A 19308-nucleotide genomic window follows, 5' to 3' on the forward strand; every position below is an offset into this window, starting at 1 on the left:
AACAAACATACAAAATAAGTCAAAAGTTTATTTTTAACTCGTAAGCACATTATGCTATATCTATTTCTAACTTATTAACTTTAAAAAAAAAATCTTTGATTCAAGTCAATTAATTTTTTTCTTAACTTCAATCAATTTGCTTGGACCAAAACAATGCAAAGCTAAATTCTCCTAAAATGGATTTGTATATATTTTATTGAGTGTAATTAGTTACAACAACGATATTGGCAAGTTCAATCCATAAAAAAAAAAAAAATGATAACATTGTAACATTCTTAAAATGTAACCAAACACAGTTGTAAAAGTGTGCAACACAGCAATAACCAACTCAAAACAATGTATTCATACAAATGATATAGAACGTGAATTTCTTAGTTTATAACTGACCAAAAACAAAACAAAAAAAAACAACAAAGGATTTTAACAAAGTTTGTAATCAGTTGACTCTTGATAGACAATAGTGGATATATTGTTAAATGTAGTTAGATTTAAATTGTCATTTAGTACAGTAAGTGAAAGTTGTAATGTTTTGTATTTTTGGATCAATACATTTGTCTCATTTTCTACCCTTGAAAGTCTAAGAGAATATCTTATTTACATCATTAATAGAATTTTCTTGATATGATTTAATTCTATGAAGCACAGCTAACCTTTGGTAATCCAATCAGGCAATGTTTTTGCCCATCAAAAGCCAACCATATTTGTATGTTCTGTTTGCACACATTTAAAAAGGTATCAATCCAAAAAAGGTGTCCAACAACCAAAAATTTTAACAAAAACATTCAATAATGAAATCTTTATTAAGAGAGTACAATCAATTGGGGAACAACGCATTGCCATCAGGGTTGGGCTCACATTGAATTCAATTGTTAAGCTTGTGACCAAATGTGGATAGTTTTAACACATTATCTCATGGGTTTAGTTTGTTTTGTTTATTTTGGTCATATGATGATTGACATTCAATCCATAGTTGGCCCAACCCTAATTTTTTTTGGTTTCAATTGCAACTTACAACTTTGGAAATGAAAGTTATAAGACAATACACTTCAAGACTTCTGCCTCTTCTTTAATGTATATTTAAGTATCTTTGCTTTCAAGCAAACATAATATCAAATATAGACTTTCTTAAATACACAAGACATTATAAGATCAAATTCAAAATTATGTTTAAGGAGGGTCAAAATCACAGGAAAAAAAGAACAAGTTAATCAGACCTACAATGTGTGATGGACAGACCTAACCTTGTTTTCTTAAGATGAAACCAAGTGTTTGAATACAGGTGGTACCATTGCCACTAACACTACAAATTATTTCTATGGTATTTAGTTTCAACTCATCATTGCACAAGTGACTGACAATATCTTTATTTGAAGGTCTGTTGGTGACATGAAGGGCAAATAGTTCATAGAATTTCTTGTTAATGAAATGTACAAGTGTTCCTAATACATTGAGCTTCAGGTAAGCCAAGGAATATTGCCAAGTTACATTTTACTGACTCTTTTACATATAATCTCAGAATACCCACAATCGACACACCAGGTTATCATGCAAGAGCTCTTGTTTTGGTTAAATATGACCTCGGAATGTCCAGGCTAATTCAATTATTCTACACATCTTGAGATGTTTGGTTTAGAAAGGCACTAGATGTAATAAGAAGATGAAAGCAATGATCTTTTATTTTTATTTTGGGTACTGTACTTAAACAAATGTTTAACCATTACCTTTGTTAAACATAAATTGAACTCAGAATAAGACTTATTTCAGTAATGAAAGCAGCTCTCTCGTCAACTTAATTAGGGACGATTATTGAAAAAAAAAAAAGCATTGGCTGATCCTTAAATTTCACATCTCAAAACAGCCAGTTTATGTTGAAAAGTCAAGCAATGTATGCAGGTATATCATTAGACAAAGCAGAGGTTATTAGCAGGATTGAAAACATAAAAGTTACATCATTATTTTACACAATATGCATTTTATTGTTTTCCATTTGGTATTCACACACAGATATTAAATATGCCAAAAAAATATTTATCCTTGTTTATACTTTGTATGTCTATGTTAAAAAATTGCCTGAATCACTACTAAGATATGTAGACTTAGTGACTGCTAACTACAAAACAAATTGAAAGGTACATTTTAGATTTAGTAATAAACATATTCTTGTCTTATCCCTGGATGGGTTTCATGTATATAGAAGAAATGAATGAGAGAAAAAAAGTCTGTGCTGAGAGAAGTCTGGATTAATTTCTTCTTCTCTTCTTGTCATCCTCCTAGAAAATGAAAATTAAAAAAAAATAATTAGTACAAAAAAATTAAATAGCTATTTTTTTTTATGTAGCGCTACTTTCATGCTTATATCATGCTCAGAGCGCCAAGGTCCAATTTCATTTGTGGGCCAGTTGGGGGGGGGGGGGGGGGGTTTATCTGAGAGAAAGTTTTCTGTGCTGCCTTTAAGCGGTCAGTAAACACAACTCTGCTGAGTCGGATGTAAAACCTGAGCCCCCTTCATAGGTAGCCGAGCCAAGCTCAAGCATACTTAGCCTGTCTACCACGCTTCCCAATATGCACATTTCTTTATTATTTTTCTCACTTAAAGTCACAAAGTCATCCAAAAAATAAGAAAAAAAAACATTTTTTTTCAGATGTAATGTCTTTTGGAGGGATCTGCACCAGAGGTTTCCACAGGGAGTTCTTGTATTTCTAAGTCACATTTCCATAGATGCCTACAAGCCAAATTGGAAATGTGTTTTTTAAGGGGCCAATGTGTATTTTCTTACATATAAAGAAATATACTCAGAGAAGACTAAAATTATTTAAGCATGTTAACATACAATCACTAAAACATTTTAAAGATTTTTTTCAGACAGATTATCCTAATTAGTTACTGAAATTGTTCTCTAATATACAAGCTTATTTAGTCTGCTGTTGTAAGATGAAGCTATATATTCAGGGTTCTGATGCTTGAATTTGTTTTAGAGATCAAACAGATGTGTTGAAGTATGGCACAAGGAATTAAATTTTTTTTTTCTGCATAAGAGAAAGCTTTTCTTTGCAAACACACTCAGCCTTGAATGTCCCTGATTTCATGCTTTGAATTTAAGCTTTCACAAATAATGGAGTCCAGCTAAGTCATTAGTGACTATAATTTAGATATGCCCCAGAAGATACTTTCTGCAATTTTAGAGTCATGAAACAGTTTGATTACCTTTTCATACTATTTGTGCTAAAACATAAAAAAAAAATAATAATAACAATACCTTTTTGGCCAAAATGACCAGAAGAGCTCTGAAAATTTGAATGGCATCCAAAAATAGATCTACTGCATGCCTAATAGAGAACAGAAATCATCAAATTAGCTTAGGTTTTTTTTTCTAAAAATGCCAAGCAATCAATGGTTTTAATCATACTTAATTCTTGAGGTTCATTAGAAACAATTAGTCATCTAATCAAATCACTCTAGGAAACGGGCTTGAAGCATTTTACAAGATTATGTCTCATTCACTTGAAAAGGCAGAACAACTACAATTATTTTCACTTGACATGACAGATGTCATTTTGGGATTAGACTTGAAAAAATAACGTACCAAACAAGGACAACTACAATTATTTCCATTTAGAGATTTGACTTGAAAAAAATAACGTACCAAACAAGGACAACTACAATTATTTCCATTTAGGGATTACCAAACAAGTACAACTACAATTATTTCCATTTAGAGATTAGACTTGAAAAAATAACTTACCAAACAAAGTCTTCATCTCCCCTTCGTCTTTTCTCAATTATCAGTTGTGTGTCAAAGAGTACAAAACCAGAAAAAACCAAAAGGATACCATAGATATAAATCTGAAGAATTGAAAATAAAAATGTGCATCAAATAGGCTTTATTAACTAAATGATCTTAATAAACCACATTATTTATAGGATGTTAATGCTTAATCAATACAATTAAAGCTAAATACTAACATTAAAAATCATCTCGGATCCAAAGAAGATATTTAGAAAACCAGCAAGTGTCAGCCATCCCAAAGCACTAAACAGAATGCCTGAAATTAAAGTCATGAAATGTGTTTATTACCAAAAAGAAATGTAATAAATGAGTTTTAGGATGTAACTAAACTGAAACTCATTTCATTTTGTAATAAAACTAAACAACACAATTCAAACTAGTGTCAAGATTGCTAGAGAATAACTCGTAGTAAAATGGATCAAAACCAAGAGAAGTAAAAAGAAAATAACTTTACAAACAAAATATTTTGTCAGCCTGACACTTTTTCCATTTCATTTTTGTCACTATGATAAAATATAAAAGCTTAAGTAATGAATATATAGTTTAAACTGACATCTTTATTTCCTATTATCTGATATGAAGTGTGCCATGTAATTTCATGATCTACAATTTGTTTAATGAGCTATAAATAGTTTAATCATGTTTTCTTATCTCTAGTCAGAGTGTTAACATTCTATAGTCCATTCCAACTCAGAGCAAGTCTTTAAGCTACAGAGACTAGAAGAAAACATTTGAATGTGCTTAATATCATTAGCATCTGAAATCATTTATAACTCAACATTTAGTGCATGCATGCTTGCTATGATAATGAAACAGTCACAGAAAAAAAAAATTTATAATAATAATCAAGTTTTGTTTTCACAATGATACTTCTCTTATAATAAAGCATCAGCTATAAATGATTCAATGCTTTTCACACTATATCCCACGAGGAAATGAAACATTCTTGACATGATGAAAATGGGGAATGTGTAATCTTTCAATATGCTTCGCCAAGCCCAAATTATTCATTCTTTAATGAAATTGAGCAATATCAAAATAATCCTCATATTGACATATAAGAGTAATTTTTTAAATGTTTTTTTCCTACTTTGTTTGATTACCTATTGGTTAATGTTCTATTTAAATGATCTAATTTTATAATTGTGTCCAAAGGTTTGGAACTCACTCCCAATTTATCTCAGACAGACAACATGCTATACTACATTCAAGAAGAAAATTAAGACTTTTTTGTCACTACAGCTCTCGTGTTTATGTTTGTGATGTTATCACAGCGCCTTGAGCCTACATATTGTTCGTTAACAGCACTCTTTAAATTAAATTAGTAGTACTTACCGCCCATGTATAGGAACATTCGATCTTTGGTAAGAAGTGCAGCCAAAGAAAAGCAAATAAAAATGACTGCTGTTCCAGCAAGAGCAGTTGATACAATACTGAAAAATAAATGTAACTTATAAAATACCTTTAAAAATGTTCACACCAGAAATCTGTAGACCAAGAAGGAAATTATATTAAATTTATTAATAAATAATGATCAGACAATAAACTTTACAAAGAAATTATTTTTATATATATATATTACATAAATGTTAATGTACTTCAAATATACAAATATATCATACCTGGGTTCAATCCTAATAACTAGCTCAAGAAGTGGTCCAAGAGAAATGCCTACAATGAAAAAAAAAAATGTCTAAAGTGATTGGGTTTGTATGTTTAGTACTGCTGAAATAATGTCAAACACTTGCCACTAAAATGCTAAACACAACATAAACACTAGCTGATGAAACAAACCAGATGTAAATGTAAATCCAGTAAAGATTCCAACTCTTTTTCCTACATCTTCTTTTGAGTGACGTGTAGATGCCAGCCAAATCATCAAACCAATTGACACAATGGAGGTTAGGAAGTACCACTAGCAATAAAAAAAGAATTTCACAAGATTATTTTATTTTTTTTAATTAAAACATTTACAAGAATAAATACTGTCCATAGAGCTTGTGATACATAGTTTAAACATTTAAACATCAAAATAAAATATTAGTAAATAAATGAAAATCCTATGAATAAAGGCAGCTGTCTTCATGAGTTCAAAATGTATCAAACTCTAATGTCATCTCTAGCACTAATCCAGGTTGATGATTTCAACTGAGTGACCTAGTCTAAAAAAACTGAAATTAGCTTACCTGTCCTAAGCCTGTCACAAAGTGAGTATAGGCACCCAATGCTGCACTGAGCATACCCAAAGCCAAACAACTGTAGACATTCTTAAGATGAGTCTGAAATCGACTGTCACTAAAAAAGTAAAATAAAAAATAAAACACATAGCATGTACATCAGTATACAACAGTTGCGGATAAGCATGAAAAAAAATATGGAAGATGAGCTTGTTTTTTAGTAATTGAGAACTTTTGGTGGAAAATCCGCAGAAAAAAGTTCAAATGGAACTTTATGACTTTATAATACCACAAGAGCGGGGTGTCTACTGTCTTACCACTAACTAAAGGAAGAGCCTATTCAAGGGTACAATAATGTCTGAAAGAATGAACGGCCAGAATGTAATAAAGATGAATTATGTATACGCACACAAATATATAAATATATATATATATACACCCAAACTAAGACCCAGCTAGTATATATACTATATGCTATATATCTATAGCCGGGTCTTAGTTTCGGTATTACTGCTCTAGTGGATTGGATTTAGATCTATAATCTATGTCAAATATGGTGAATGTTCCCTTTTATTTTGCCACAAAAATGAAAGTAGATTGTGAAAATGGGTTTTTATTAGTTTAGCTGACATATTAATATCAAATATAAAAAACTGTGAAAATGGGTTTATCCAATTTATTAAAAAGTTTCCTTATTTAATAGCAATAAATTTGGTTCCTTTTTTTTTTTTAAGGGCCTTGTGGTAGCGGGATCTGCCATGATCTAAGGAACATCAAGATTGGTCAAACGGTTTTGATTTCTATGAGGGACATACATACATACTCCTTACATTCTACTTTATATATTAGATTTGAAGAGGGTGAGACTGCCATAGCGACAAACAGTAGTTTATAAAATAAATGCATAGGGTGGTGTTGCTCTCACTCAAAGATGAATGCATACTACACAGTTTCACATGAATCTTATCTTATCTTATATAATACAGACATTACTTCAAAAAAGAAGATGATTACGTCCTACGCGTCATGCATTTAGTCATGCATATTAACCAATGACTTAAATTCTGCCAAGTCACTGGTTTTCCTGACTAGCTCAGGCAACCCATTCCATGCTCTAATAGCACTAGGGAAGAAGGAGTATCTTTGTGTCTTTCAGAGTATTTTATTAAATTTTGTTTTTGTATTTGAAGATTATGGTTCAGTGTTTTATGTATGATTGCTACTTTACTTTTGAGCCTTCTGTCCTGAAGGCTTTCTAAATTTAGTGATTTTACTAAAGGTGTTACTCTAGTCAAATGTGAATATTCGTTTGTTATGAATCTCACTGCTCTATTTTGTGTCTGTTCCAGTTTCTTAATGTTTTCTTGAGTTGAGGGGTCTATTATTCTATTATTGGCCTAACCAAGGTTAAATAACATTTTAGTTTTATGTTCTTATTTGATTTATAGAAATTTCTTTTAATAAATCCTAATGCTTTGTTTGATTTTTTTGTAGTTTCATCAATATGTGGATTCCATGACAGTTTTTCATTTATTATAACACCTAGGTATTTTGCGTTTTTAGTCTGTGTTACTGGTTTGCCATGAATACGATAAGTGGAATTAATTTGTTTTAGTTGAACAATTTGCTTCTCTGTATGATCATTGTGATGTTATCATCCCTTGTAATCAAGAAAGGTGACAAGTCTGTTTGCCTCAAGTACAACTACTGTTACTTTATCTGCCATATTCATATAACATACCAAAAAAATCACCTCCATTTCTACTCTACTCTAGAATCTAAAATCTATGTCATGTATACATAGATCTAGATCTAAGTATGACATAATAAAAAATGTGACATATCTCCAGACATAGACTATGATAAATCATATTTAATCATTAATGATAAGACTATTGTGTATTGACACAAGATATATAGCTAGATCTAGATAGTCATCAGTATCAAATAGAGATCTAGATATATCATATATAAGTCAGTAATATCAGGATAGGAATGGCGTATTTACACATGGCTGCCTGTTGCTATCATGGCAACAAGTGGCCAATTGTTGGCAGATAGATTTCGTTGGTTACTAATACAAACTATTAAATAAAATCTTAATAAATTCAGATAGTGTTTATTTAAATAGAAGATAGATGTACATTTCACTAGTGTGAATCTATATTATTTCTTTACATTTTTGTATGTGTTGGTGTAGATTGAGTTTGTTAAGGATGCAATGTTTTTGTGTTTTCTTGACTCACAAATTTTAATAAAATATTAAACATCGGTACAGTACTAGTTGTTTTTTTTCTTTTGTTGTTCATTTTTTAAAATTTACTGATGATTTATTTCATTATGTATTTGTAATTTTATATATACATAAAATACATATATGTATGTATGTATGTGTGTGTGTGTTTTTATTTGAAATTATTGAGTTAAAAAACAAATACTTAAAAGTATTAAGTGGTAAAACACTGAGACCATTAATTCCACCACCCCCTCCTTACTCATTCTAGACAGGGGACCAGACAAAAGTAGTGTTACCGGTACCAGTATTTTAGTACATTTTAGTTTTGATAACGATTTTAAGCCAATAGGGGAGACAAGTGCAAGCTAACAACGTACTACTAAAGCTCAAAATCCACGCTATCCCTGCCATCTATATGGTTGGCTTTTTCATGTTACCTAAGACCTAGACCTAGATCATTATTACTGTTCCTTCGGGATAAATTATGGATCTAGAATAGTTTTATATTTCCCTTTTATTTAGTAATAAACCCTTTGGAGTACTTATAAGACAGAGTGCAACTTGAATCAGTATAGTCATGGTGATGATTTTTACTGATAAACAATACTAAATAACAATTGCTAGAAAATATACCAAGAAAAGACGCAGCATGGTGGATAAATATTGGATTTAGATCTAACATTCTTGTTGTTTTCATTTATCTTAGGCTTAGATCTTTAGAGATGTACCCAGATGTAAAGATAAAAGCATAGTCTAGAATAGTCTAGATCTAGAAAAAAAATCTAGCTAGAATCTTAATCTCTCAAGTCTCAGACATTCCTGTCCTACTAGATGTCCCATTATTCACCACTGGAGCAATACACCATATAAGTCACACTCATACAATACAACACACACCAATTACATTCACAAGAGGGGAGGGGAGTCATATATGGGTGAAAATGAAAGAATGTCGAGAAGAGGGGAGGGAAGAGAAAGTGGGGAAAGAAAACTTTTAGAAGTCTTAATAGTAAAAAAGGAAGGGGGGAACAGAAGTTAGCTAAGACGTCCAGGAGGACATCACATCCAGGCAATGGCATGTGCTTTGGCTAGTGGCTCATTGATGTCCCTCAGAGATTAGGGGAAGGGGGGGGGGGAGCTAAATGACTTCTGTGACCTGAGGTTGAGTCCGACTTTGTCAAATGAATGAAAAGGATGTGTGTGTGTACAGGAGGCGGACTGGGTGACAAACTCAGCTCTGCCATTAGCATATGTGATGTAATATGATTTTATTCTTTCTGACTCACAATCAACTGGTGTCTGTAAATTTAAGCTCATAGTATTTTGGCTCCCGCAGTTTCATCCCACCCCTCATTTACAGTGACCTTGTTACTAATATTTCTAATGAAGAGTGGAAGACAAAATTTAATGTTGCTATCTAGAAATATCGCAATTGGTTGTTTGCATATGAAATGTATGTGGATGTTAAACCTTTTCAAACAAAGCTATTCCATTTCTCGAGGCAAGCAAATGAAAACAGGTTTTGTCATTTTCCTTTTCCAATATTTCTAGTGAAATAATTGAAAATTACAAGACTTATTTGGATTCCTTGATTGTGTAATTTGAAAGCAAATTTTAGGACGTCAAGAACTTGGAACCAGTTTTCAATACCCTCAGCTCACCATTTACTGCAAAAGCTGATTCAGCTCAAGAGGACATACCTCAAAGCAAATTATAGCCTGAAAGAGAAGTTCAAGTCAGTACTTTCGCAGGAGTTTTATGGGTGCCACATTATTTCATATTGTTTGGGACCACATTCACCTGTGAACAAGCTTTTTTTTTTTTGTTTGAAAAATATTTCAAGTGTTCAAACATGCCGATGCTTATTGACTGTAATTTGACAGTAGTCACAAGAAAAATCAACTAGCAAGCTAGTTCCAATTTATGCACAAAAAGAGTAAACAGTTAAATACTTTATGTTAATTACTACTGTCATTTGTGGTGAAATGTTGTAATATAAAAAAAGACAATAACAAAATTGTAACAAATATTCTTAAAATTAGAAATTGTAAATATTGTAACTCCTCAATTGGGAGTGTAAAAAAATGAAATGTGGAGCTATATCACAGTATAAGTGTGAATTAAAAAACATTATATACAGTAAGATAGCTTATATCTTTCTAAGTTGTAAGTACTTATATTATATATATATGCAGCCCCCAAAACCCAAATTTTTAAAAATGTGGCCCTCGAAAGAAAAAGGTCGCCCACCCCTGCTCTTGAGGCTAAATTAGAGACAGTCATTGTACCTGGTATATTTCTATTAAATGAATATTTATGAAATTCTTTTCTGTAAGGACATTTATATAAGCTGTTTATTGCGTGTATCCTCCGGCACATTCTAGATGATATATATATAACAAGCCTCATAACACACAACAATACATTAGATTTAGGCTTAGATCTATTTAAATTCAACATTCATTTCAGCTTTATTGAAAAATATTACAAGTTGTCAGCACCTTAAATCTTCATCAAAACATTTAAAATATAACGACATAGATATACAATGATTCCATCATATGTAGGCCTAAATCTAAAATATTCAAATTAAATTTGTATAACATTAAAAAAAAATGGGTAGGCCTACTTAGACGTACCCTTTATCATGATATTGATGTCATTCTAATTTTAAGAATAATAATATATATATATTACTCTCCACCCTCCCTTTTAAAAATAATACTTTCTACTAACTAATATCTAGATCTATATTCCAATTATTTCTATTTGTTTTATTTTCTCTCTCTTGCAATCAGTTATAAGATGGCGATATTTATATAGGTCTTTGAGTCTGCTGTACAGGGCTATTAATTTTTCTATTAACTTTTATTTCTAGATTTATATGTTTTATTTTATTTCTCTTCAAATAAGTTTTAAGCTAACAATATTAAAAATCAACTAGGTTATGGCGGAAAACAGATTTCCCATTGAAAATGCATTTTTGAATGTCAATATTCATTATCTCTGAATTTAAGCCACCTGTAACGTATTTTTTAGATCTGATACGTAGATCTATGTTTGTGTAAGCTTCATAAGCAACATTTTGTGGAAATTCGTTTTTATTAAGATTTTGTGCACTTGTGAAATTCACCAAGTAGGCTATTCACGACAGAGAGGTTTTACTTGTGGTTTTATGTGATCCCCTTTGAAAAGGTAAGAAACATATTATTTTTATAGTTATATGAAAAAAATTGCCTACTTATCATTAAAAAATGGTTGTTGTAAATGTTCAAGGAAAAAAAAAGTAAATTGAATGGTTCGTTTGTCCTAGAATTAAAAAAAAATAGCCTCGATGCAAATACGAAAATTGGCTGTCGCGAATGTACGCTTGCCGATATTTATTTATTTACACTTAAATATTACCAATTTTAATTAGGAAACACATATTTTTATTTTAGAAATCATATTGCAATATTTTCGTACTTAAAAAAGGGGAAAAAATATAAAAAATAATGTTTTATTACGTTTTTTATAAACCAATCGGAAGTGGTGTCGTCGAAATCGGAGGGCTTACGCTTTTTTAAAAACTTGTTTTTTCAATCATTCGCTCTGAATCCTCGAGAAAGAAACATCGCTAAAAGCGATCTCAGTCCGAACTATCCATAAGACAATAGTTTTTATAATATTATCAACTATTAAGGTAATTATTGTACTTTAATACTACGTTGTCGCTTTCGAACAACCGATTTTCGAATAACCGGACATCGGCAATAACGCACGCGTGCTAAACAGGCTAAACGCTACACAGCGTGATGCCGCATGGAGATCGATATATCTTAATTTTAACTTATATTTTATAATCTAGACTAGATCTAGATTATAGAATACATAGATCTATAATCTATAATAATAGAGATTAGACCTAGCCCTAGTCTAGATCTAGTGATTATATACTGTCTAATAGAGGCTAGATCTAGAAAAACTTCTACGGCGACTACGAGTGTTTTTTTCCTTTGTAAATTCTTTTTACTAACGCCAAGAAAACCAAGATCGGGATTTAAGATTGGATTGTAGATATAGACTCTAAATGTTTAGATTAAAATTAATTACGGTATTGCTAGATTAGATCTAAAAAAATGCTGACCGGTAAAAAATCGAGTGCTGTATCACTTCCATTGTTAGATCTAGATCTAGACAGTAATTTAGATCTAGGTCTAAAGGTACTAGTAGATCTAGACTAGAGATACCAAAATAACGCAGATACTACATTTTTCTTTATCTAGACACTAGATCTAATAATACTTGTTATGTTTATGATTTATAGATCTAGACTAGTCTAGATCTAAGACTAAATAGTAAATTCTAAATCTCTATAGATTATAGATTACTATAGATATAGACTATAGAAGAATAGATCCACTTATCATCTTATGACTTAAACTTAAGACATCGTTAAAAATAACAACAAACACATATAAACCAAATATAAATGTTTTTATTTCTTTTCTCAGCAACATTTACAACAGATACAAAAATTGAGATTATTTGAGATAGTAAACAGAAAACACCATGCACTTCTAGCTTAAGCCTATTATTAGGTCTAGAGTCTAGACCTCAAATGCCTAGATCTAGAAATGATCAAGAACAAGATCTATTTATATCTTGATAATAATTCATTTAATATTAGATCTTTTCTAGTCTAAAATACATCTATATATTATACTGTATTTATGTAAAAAAAAATGAAGATAAATATAAGAAAAAAAAAGTGACTTTTTATGGTAGGGTGGGCCGAAGAGGAGACTTATTTATTAGTTATAAATACATTTCAAAGTTGTTTGTTTGTTTTTTCAAATGTTGTATAAATATACTTTACTTTGTGACACAGTTTTATGTTAATAATATTGTGAATTTGTGAAATTCATGGAATATTGGACATATCTTCTGTGAATTTTGGATTTTTCAATATTAGGGGTAAGTGTGTTTGATCTCATTTTTTTATGTTAAATACTTGTCTGATGATAATGAATTTACTTTTTTTGGATTCCTCTGTTCTTGGGCATTAAAATTGATACATAATATGTCAAAACTGATAATGGTTTTGTTATTCAGGATAATGATAAAGTATAATTTGCAACTTTTTTTTTTACCGAGGGGGTGGGGTCTGGGGGGGGGGGCTCAATTAATAGGCATAAATGTCTTAAAACACATGTTTATATATTTTTTTCAAATGTTCTATAAATATACTTTACTTTGTGATACATTTTTCTATTAATAATATTGTGAATTTGTGAAATTCATGGATAATTGGACATATCTTCTGTGAGTGATGGATTTTTCATTATTAGGGGTAAGTGTGTTTGACCTCATTTTTTCAAGTTAAATAATTGTCTGCTGCTTCTGATTTTATTTTTTTTGAATTCCTCTATTCTTGGGCAATAAATTTGATATATAATATGTCAATAATAGCCAATTTGAAATTGGTCAAAAAAATGGTCCTAAAAGTAGAATGTTGAGAACTCAATCTGTTTTCCGCCTTATTTTATTCTTGATTCAGCGCTTAGACATCGCAAAAAATCTGCCCAGTAGTTGCCAGGGCTCCCTACAGACAGATGTAAATAGGCCATCTCTGTCTGACTCAGTGCAGAAATTACCTAGTAGTAAGTAGTAGTACTAGTAGATCTATACTCTATAAGTCTACTGACTAGATGTAGATTACTGTCAGTCTGTAGTCACTGTAGACACTAGTGTGTCACTGTGACCACTTGGGGCACTATCTATCAATTATATAATATATAGATCTAGACCCTAGTTCTAGATCTGTCTACAACTCTACATTCACATTGTCATTGACATTCTACACTTACACTAACACTACACAGTACTTTAAACAGTTTAAACTTTTTGACAGTAGCCTGACTGAGTAGCACTAGGCTGCACTACTCACTAGGCACTAGTCTAGTCAGAATCAGTCTAGAGATAGACTCTAGTCTAGTCTAGAGTCTAGAGTAGTCTTATGTCTAGACTCTAGTCAGTGTTAGTGTAAGTCACTAGCACTGAGACTGACACTTAGTAGCACTGGACTGGCAGGTCTACACTCACCCTAGTCGCCTTAGACACTCTTTAGTGACTAGTGAGTCTCAATACAGACATAGTTATAGTATAGTAGTGACTGACTCTACTCTAGTAACTCTCACTCTACACGTAACACAACTGTTCACAACACTCGTTAGTTACAACTTAGTCTTACACTACTTACACTCGTAACACTGACTAATCTAGATAAAAAGATTACACTTATTATTCACTTATACTTTATACTTAGTAACACTACTTAGACAACTACACTTAAGACTAAAGTTACAGTTGAGAAGTCTAATTAAACGCCATCTAATAATCAAAGTAAAGTATGTTATAATGTACAGGTATAAAATGTACTTACAGATGATCAAAATTAAATAGTGCTTGCAAATTAAATGAACGTTCGCCAAACGAAGCCATTTTGGAAGTTGGTGTTATTCTACTGACGTCACTTGTTTTATTTAGAGACAAAACTGTTACTTCCCTTATCGGAAATTGTCGTGGCATTACCAAAGTGGAACTTTCTAGACTGAAATAAGTAGTCTATAGACCAATTAAATTCCGCATGTTATAATTTCGACTTAGAATAAGATAACGATTGTTAGAGAGTGAGAAAATATAGATCTATGCCCTTCACAATAAGACTCCACGAGTTAACTTCCTTTATGCGTCGTCATGAATTAACATAAAATTAAATAGATAGATAAAATAAACACACTCTACACTTACGGTACTACTTGAATCGTGAGTTAATATCCTTATAACTATAACTAATATAAGCTTCAATCTACAGCATGCCCAGTGTGCAGCTGAACGGTTCGGACATATAGAACTACCCGGCCACATAAAGTAAAAATTTAAAAAGCCACCATACCCTTGATGACAGAAGTGGTTTTCATATAATTTGATGGACGATTGAGTCTATAAGACTAAAAGTAAAGTTCCCCTTTCATACCTTGCGATCTATAGTACAGATGATGGGTCATCTGTTTCTGTTGTCTACGGTTAACGAGAGTGTCATGTGGGGGGACACGACAATTCGTTCACTGACATTTCGCTCACCGACAAATTGTTCACGGCATTTCGTTCACCCGACATTTTGTTCACCGACAATTCGTTCATAGACAACTTGTTCACCAACAACTTTTTCACCGACAGTTGGTTCACGACAAATCGTTCACACGACAAATCGTTCACTGACAGTTCGTTCACAGACAAATTGTTCACTGACAGTTCGTTCACAGACAAATTGTTCACAGACAAATCGTTCACTTGATAATAACATATTGTTAATATTATATATTCTTGTCGCGTGTTTAATTTGTTTACATTAAAACTTTAACAGCTTATATTATTTTCAAAAAAACAAACAACAGATATCGGGCCTAATCTGAGTTTCTTTGTTAATTTTATGTTGTTCTTGTTGTTAATTTTTTGTAGGTGAAAAAGTTGTCTGTGAGTGATACGTTGGCACAGTCGGGTGAACGAAAAGTCGTGAACGATTTGTCGGCGAACGAAATGTCAGTGAACGTCAGGTGGACAGCACAGCGACCAACTGTCTTTACCGTTTCTTCTTCTTCTTCTTCGTTCTCATTGTTATGTTGGAGTGTTCATATGACTAGATCAATACATGAGATGAACTGCGCAGTGGTTTCCAAATCAGGGAGCTCTCCATATAGTTTTCTTTTTATTGTGGTACGTGTTATGGGGCCAGTGTCTTATACGGGCCTCTTGGTGAAGAGAGCATTTTTGGAGGACGTGGTCGGCATTCTCTGGTGATACTCCACATGGGCAGATGTCACTAGTACAAATTTTGAGCTTCCGGTACATGTGTTGTCGCATTCTGTTGTGTCCGGTCCTGAGTCGAAAGATTAGACGTTGGTCTTGTCGGGATAGCTTATAGTAAGCGTCAACTTTCTTGTGATTTGGATGAGAGCTCGTCCATTTCTCATTTATTTTATTTACAATTAATTTCTTCAATTCTTCTGGATAGAGTGCAGAGTTTATTTGTAAGTTAGTTCTCTCACTCTTGGTGAGTGTGTCAGCCTTCTCATTTCCTTCAAGTTGTATATGAGCTGGTATCCATTGAATAACAGTTTTTTTTTTTTTTTGCTGTTGTTGTTGAGCTTTGTAAGTGCTGTTCTGAGGTTTTTAATATAAGAGGAATCAGAGTTTTGCAAGCTTTGGAGGGTTGTTTTCGCATCGGTTAGAAAGACAATCTGACTGTGTGGGGAACTTGGATGATTTGCTAGCATGGTAGCAGCTAGTGCTAGTGCTTCCCTTTCTCTTCTGTGACTGTCAGAGAGCTCTCCTGTTGCAATGGATTTTTCTAGTTTTCCTCCATTTGGCCGTTCGATGAGTATTCCAGCTCCTCCATTTGGGGTGGCTTTATGGGATGAGCCATCCGTGTAAACTCTGATCCACTGATTGCTAGGATAAATGGTTTGTAGAAAACAGTTCACTATTTCTTTGAGCTCTGTAGGTCTGTAGTCAGATTTTCTTTTTATGTTTTCAACATGGTCCCTTATAGTAGGAAGAGGGCTTTCGTCCCAGGGTGGAGATTCATTATAGTGTATCGAGGTTTCCAGAGTTATTTTTTCAAGTTGGTGTTTCTTTTTTAGATTTAGAGATTCCTGTATGAAATTGGTCCTTTTGAGACGGCTTTTTGTGACAGTTTTGTGGATTTTTGTTCTGAGTGGGTGCCTCTCCAAGGTTTCCAATTTAGTGAATTGGGAAAGGATTTTTATTTCTCTTCTTTCATCCAGAGAGATCAGGGCAGCGGTTTCCTCCATAGCTCTTATGGGTGTTGGGTGTTGTTTTGATTGCTCCTGTCATTATCCTTAGACCAATATTTTGAACCTTGTCTATTTTTCTTAGGTTGGTTTGGGCTGCTGAGTCCCATGCTGTGGCACCATATTCTAGTACAGGTCTTACGTAACTGGTATAGGTCTTTTTCAGGATGTTGTGATTAGCTCCCCAATCTGTGCCACCTAATTTTTTCAAGAGGGATAGTCTCTGGATGCCTTTACTCTGTGTTTTATCTATTTGGCTTTTCCAGGTTAGTCTCGGGTCATAGGTGACTCCAAGATATGTAGGGCTGTCATTTTTTTTTCTAAAGCTTCCTTTTTATTTTTAATTTTATTGTTTGTTGTTTTGTTGACAGTGAGAATATGGTATATGTTGCCTTTTTTTGTGTTGATGGACATGCTCTAGTCTTTGGACCAATTATTGAGTTTATCGAGAGCATCTTGTAATCGAAATTTCGATGTTCCTACATATTCTTCTGTGCTAATTAAGGCAAGGTCATCTGCATACATGCTGCTTTTAACTTTTCTTGGTAGGTTTTGATTTAGATCGTTTATTTTTGGATTATATCGCCCCCCCCCCCTATATTATGTTAGCCGATTTGGAGGAGTGGGGCGATTGCATCGATTAAATTTCGGGAGGGGGGCATAATTGTTAACATAATTAGTTACATATGTACATGATAAAATCTACTTATTGATATATATTTCAACTAATCTTTATGTTATGTCGTAAATACAAAATGAAAGAGGGTTGTACCAGGTGGTAGGGGCGATAGATGTAATCATCCCTCCACACCGGGCAAATACTTTTTCTCTTTTTTATTATAGTTAAGAAATGTTTACAAAAAATCTGTCACTAAAATAAGTTATATAAGCTATAAATTACATTACTTTATATCGAGTCCCCCAGCCCCTATAATGCAATCATTAGCAATAATAGTGTAATAACTTAAGGGAGGCAACTCAAAGAGGCAACGATGTTTATTTACAGGACATCACAGGTACACAAAATAACATCTTCTTTTAGCACAGTCTCTTCATATTGGCTCTAGACCTGGGCGGAAATCGTTATTCTCCTGTCAACATCCTTTTCTGTCTAGTTTCTGGCAGCGTGCTCCTTCTGCACTATCTGCACTTATAACATTGCCCCCTTCTTAGCGCATCATGGTTTGAGTTCTCAACAAAGGTGCTGACAGATAAACAGAGGTCTTTAAAGTCCACAGCAGCAAGCTTGGACGCAGACCTAACTTTGTTTTGATCTGTTCGGCTCATTGGAGTACTTGTTTGCAGATACATTAGAAACAAAATGTTCAGGCACATAGCAGACTTCCCTAGTTTCTTGATTTGTTTCTTTCATTTCGATTCGAAACATCCCGTTGAGATCGTCGCAGCAATCGTCGTCAAGTTTCTCGTCTTGAAAGTCACCCCCACAAGACTTGCCTACAACACAGTCACAGACGGCGCTACAATCCCCAGAGCATCCATCACCACTGTTCGTGCAGCTACAGTCCTGACCAGGTAACTGCTCCTTCATTAACGAGTCTATTCCTTCTTTCGATTGCGACACCATTTTATCACTTGGGTCTATTGGGTCTTTTTCAATACAATCTCATCTACCTTGTTCCCGATCATGTTCACCACCATTTTCATTTCTTCACGCATCGAATCGTATATGTCTTGTAGCGATTTCATAGTTTTCAAAAACTCACCGATATCTGGATAGACTGGATCCACCTCAAACAAATATGTTTCCGGATCCTCCCCTTCATCAGCCAGAGCCTGCCGAAGATGTTTTCTAAGAATGTCTTTATTCTTTTCAAAGCGTTTCAGACGCCTCCACTCCAGCTCTACTTTCAGTTCCTTCAATTCCAGCTCGTCTAGCCGTTTCATAGATGTCATTTTAAATAAGCTCCTACCTGAGCCTCCATTGAGTCGCCCAATCCCTCTTCTGACACCAATGTAATAACTTATGGGAGGCAACTCAACGAGGCAACGATGTTTATTTACAGGACATCACAGGTACACAAAACAACATCTTCTTTTAGCACAGTCTCTTCATATTGGCTATAGACGTGGGCGGAAATCGTTCTCTTCTTCCAATGTTAACATCCTTCTCAGTTTGGTTTCTAGAAGTGCGCACCTTCTGCACTAGCCTGGATGGCGGTGCGCATGGCGGTGTTATAACAATATATAAATAAGAGGGGACTCTTACATGATATCGTTTTCACTCTACCGCC

The 19308-nt window shown here is 33.2% G+C and overlaps 1 protein-coding gene across 1 annotated transcript; it reads right to left on the bottom strand.

Annotated features, from left to right (window-relative positions):
- Positions 1–177: 177 nt before the first annotated feature.
- Positions 178–14786, bottom strand: LOC106078426 (probable Bax inhibitor 1). Its single transcript, XM_013239281.2, has 9 exons — positions 14626–14786; positions 5975–6083; positions 5583–5703; positions 5411–5459; positions 5124–5221; positions 3965–4044; positions 3744–3844; positions 3258–3327; positions 178–2270 (listed from the first exon to the last, which is right to left on the bottom strand). The coding sequence occupies exons 1-9, from the start codon at positions 14769–14771 to the stop codon at positions 2241–2243; spliced, it is 804 nt and encodes a 267-aa protein (XP_013094735.2). The 5' UTR covers positions 14772–14786; the 3' UTR covers positions 178–2240.
- Between the last annotated feature and the right edge of the window lie 4522 nt (positions 14787–19308).

Source organism: Biomphalaria glabrata, chromosome 16 (genome assembly GCF_947242115.1).
Source record: "Biomphalaria glabrata chromosome 16, xgBioGlab47.1, whole genome shotgun sequence".
Classification (NCBI taxonomy): domain Eukaryota; kingdom Metazoa; phylum Mollusca; class Gastropoda; family Planorbidae; genus Biomphalaria; species Biomphalaria glabrata.

Bases quoted from the DNA above. Each gene is read 5' to 3' on its own strand.
- LOC106078426 (XM_013239281.2), bottom strand. From the start codon at position 14,771: ATGCCACGACAATTTCCGATAAGGGAAGTAACAGTTTTGTCTCTAAAT. The intron at 4,045-5,123 runs GTAAGTACTACT...CTTTAATTTCAG, and splicing joins AATGTTCCTATACATGGGCG to GCATTCTGTTTAGTGCTTTG. The intron at 3,328-3,743 runs GTAAGTTATTTT...GTTCTCTATTAG, and splicing joins GGAGATGAAGACTTTGTTTG to GCATGCAGTAGATCTATTTT.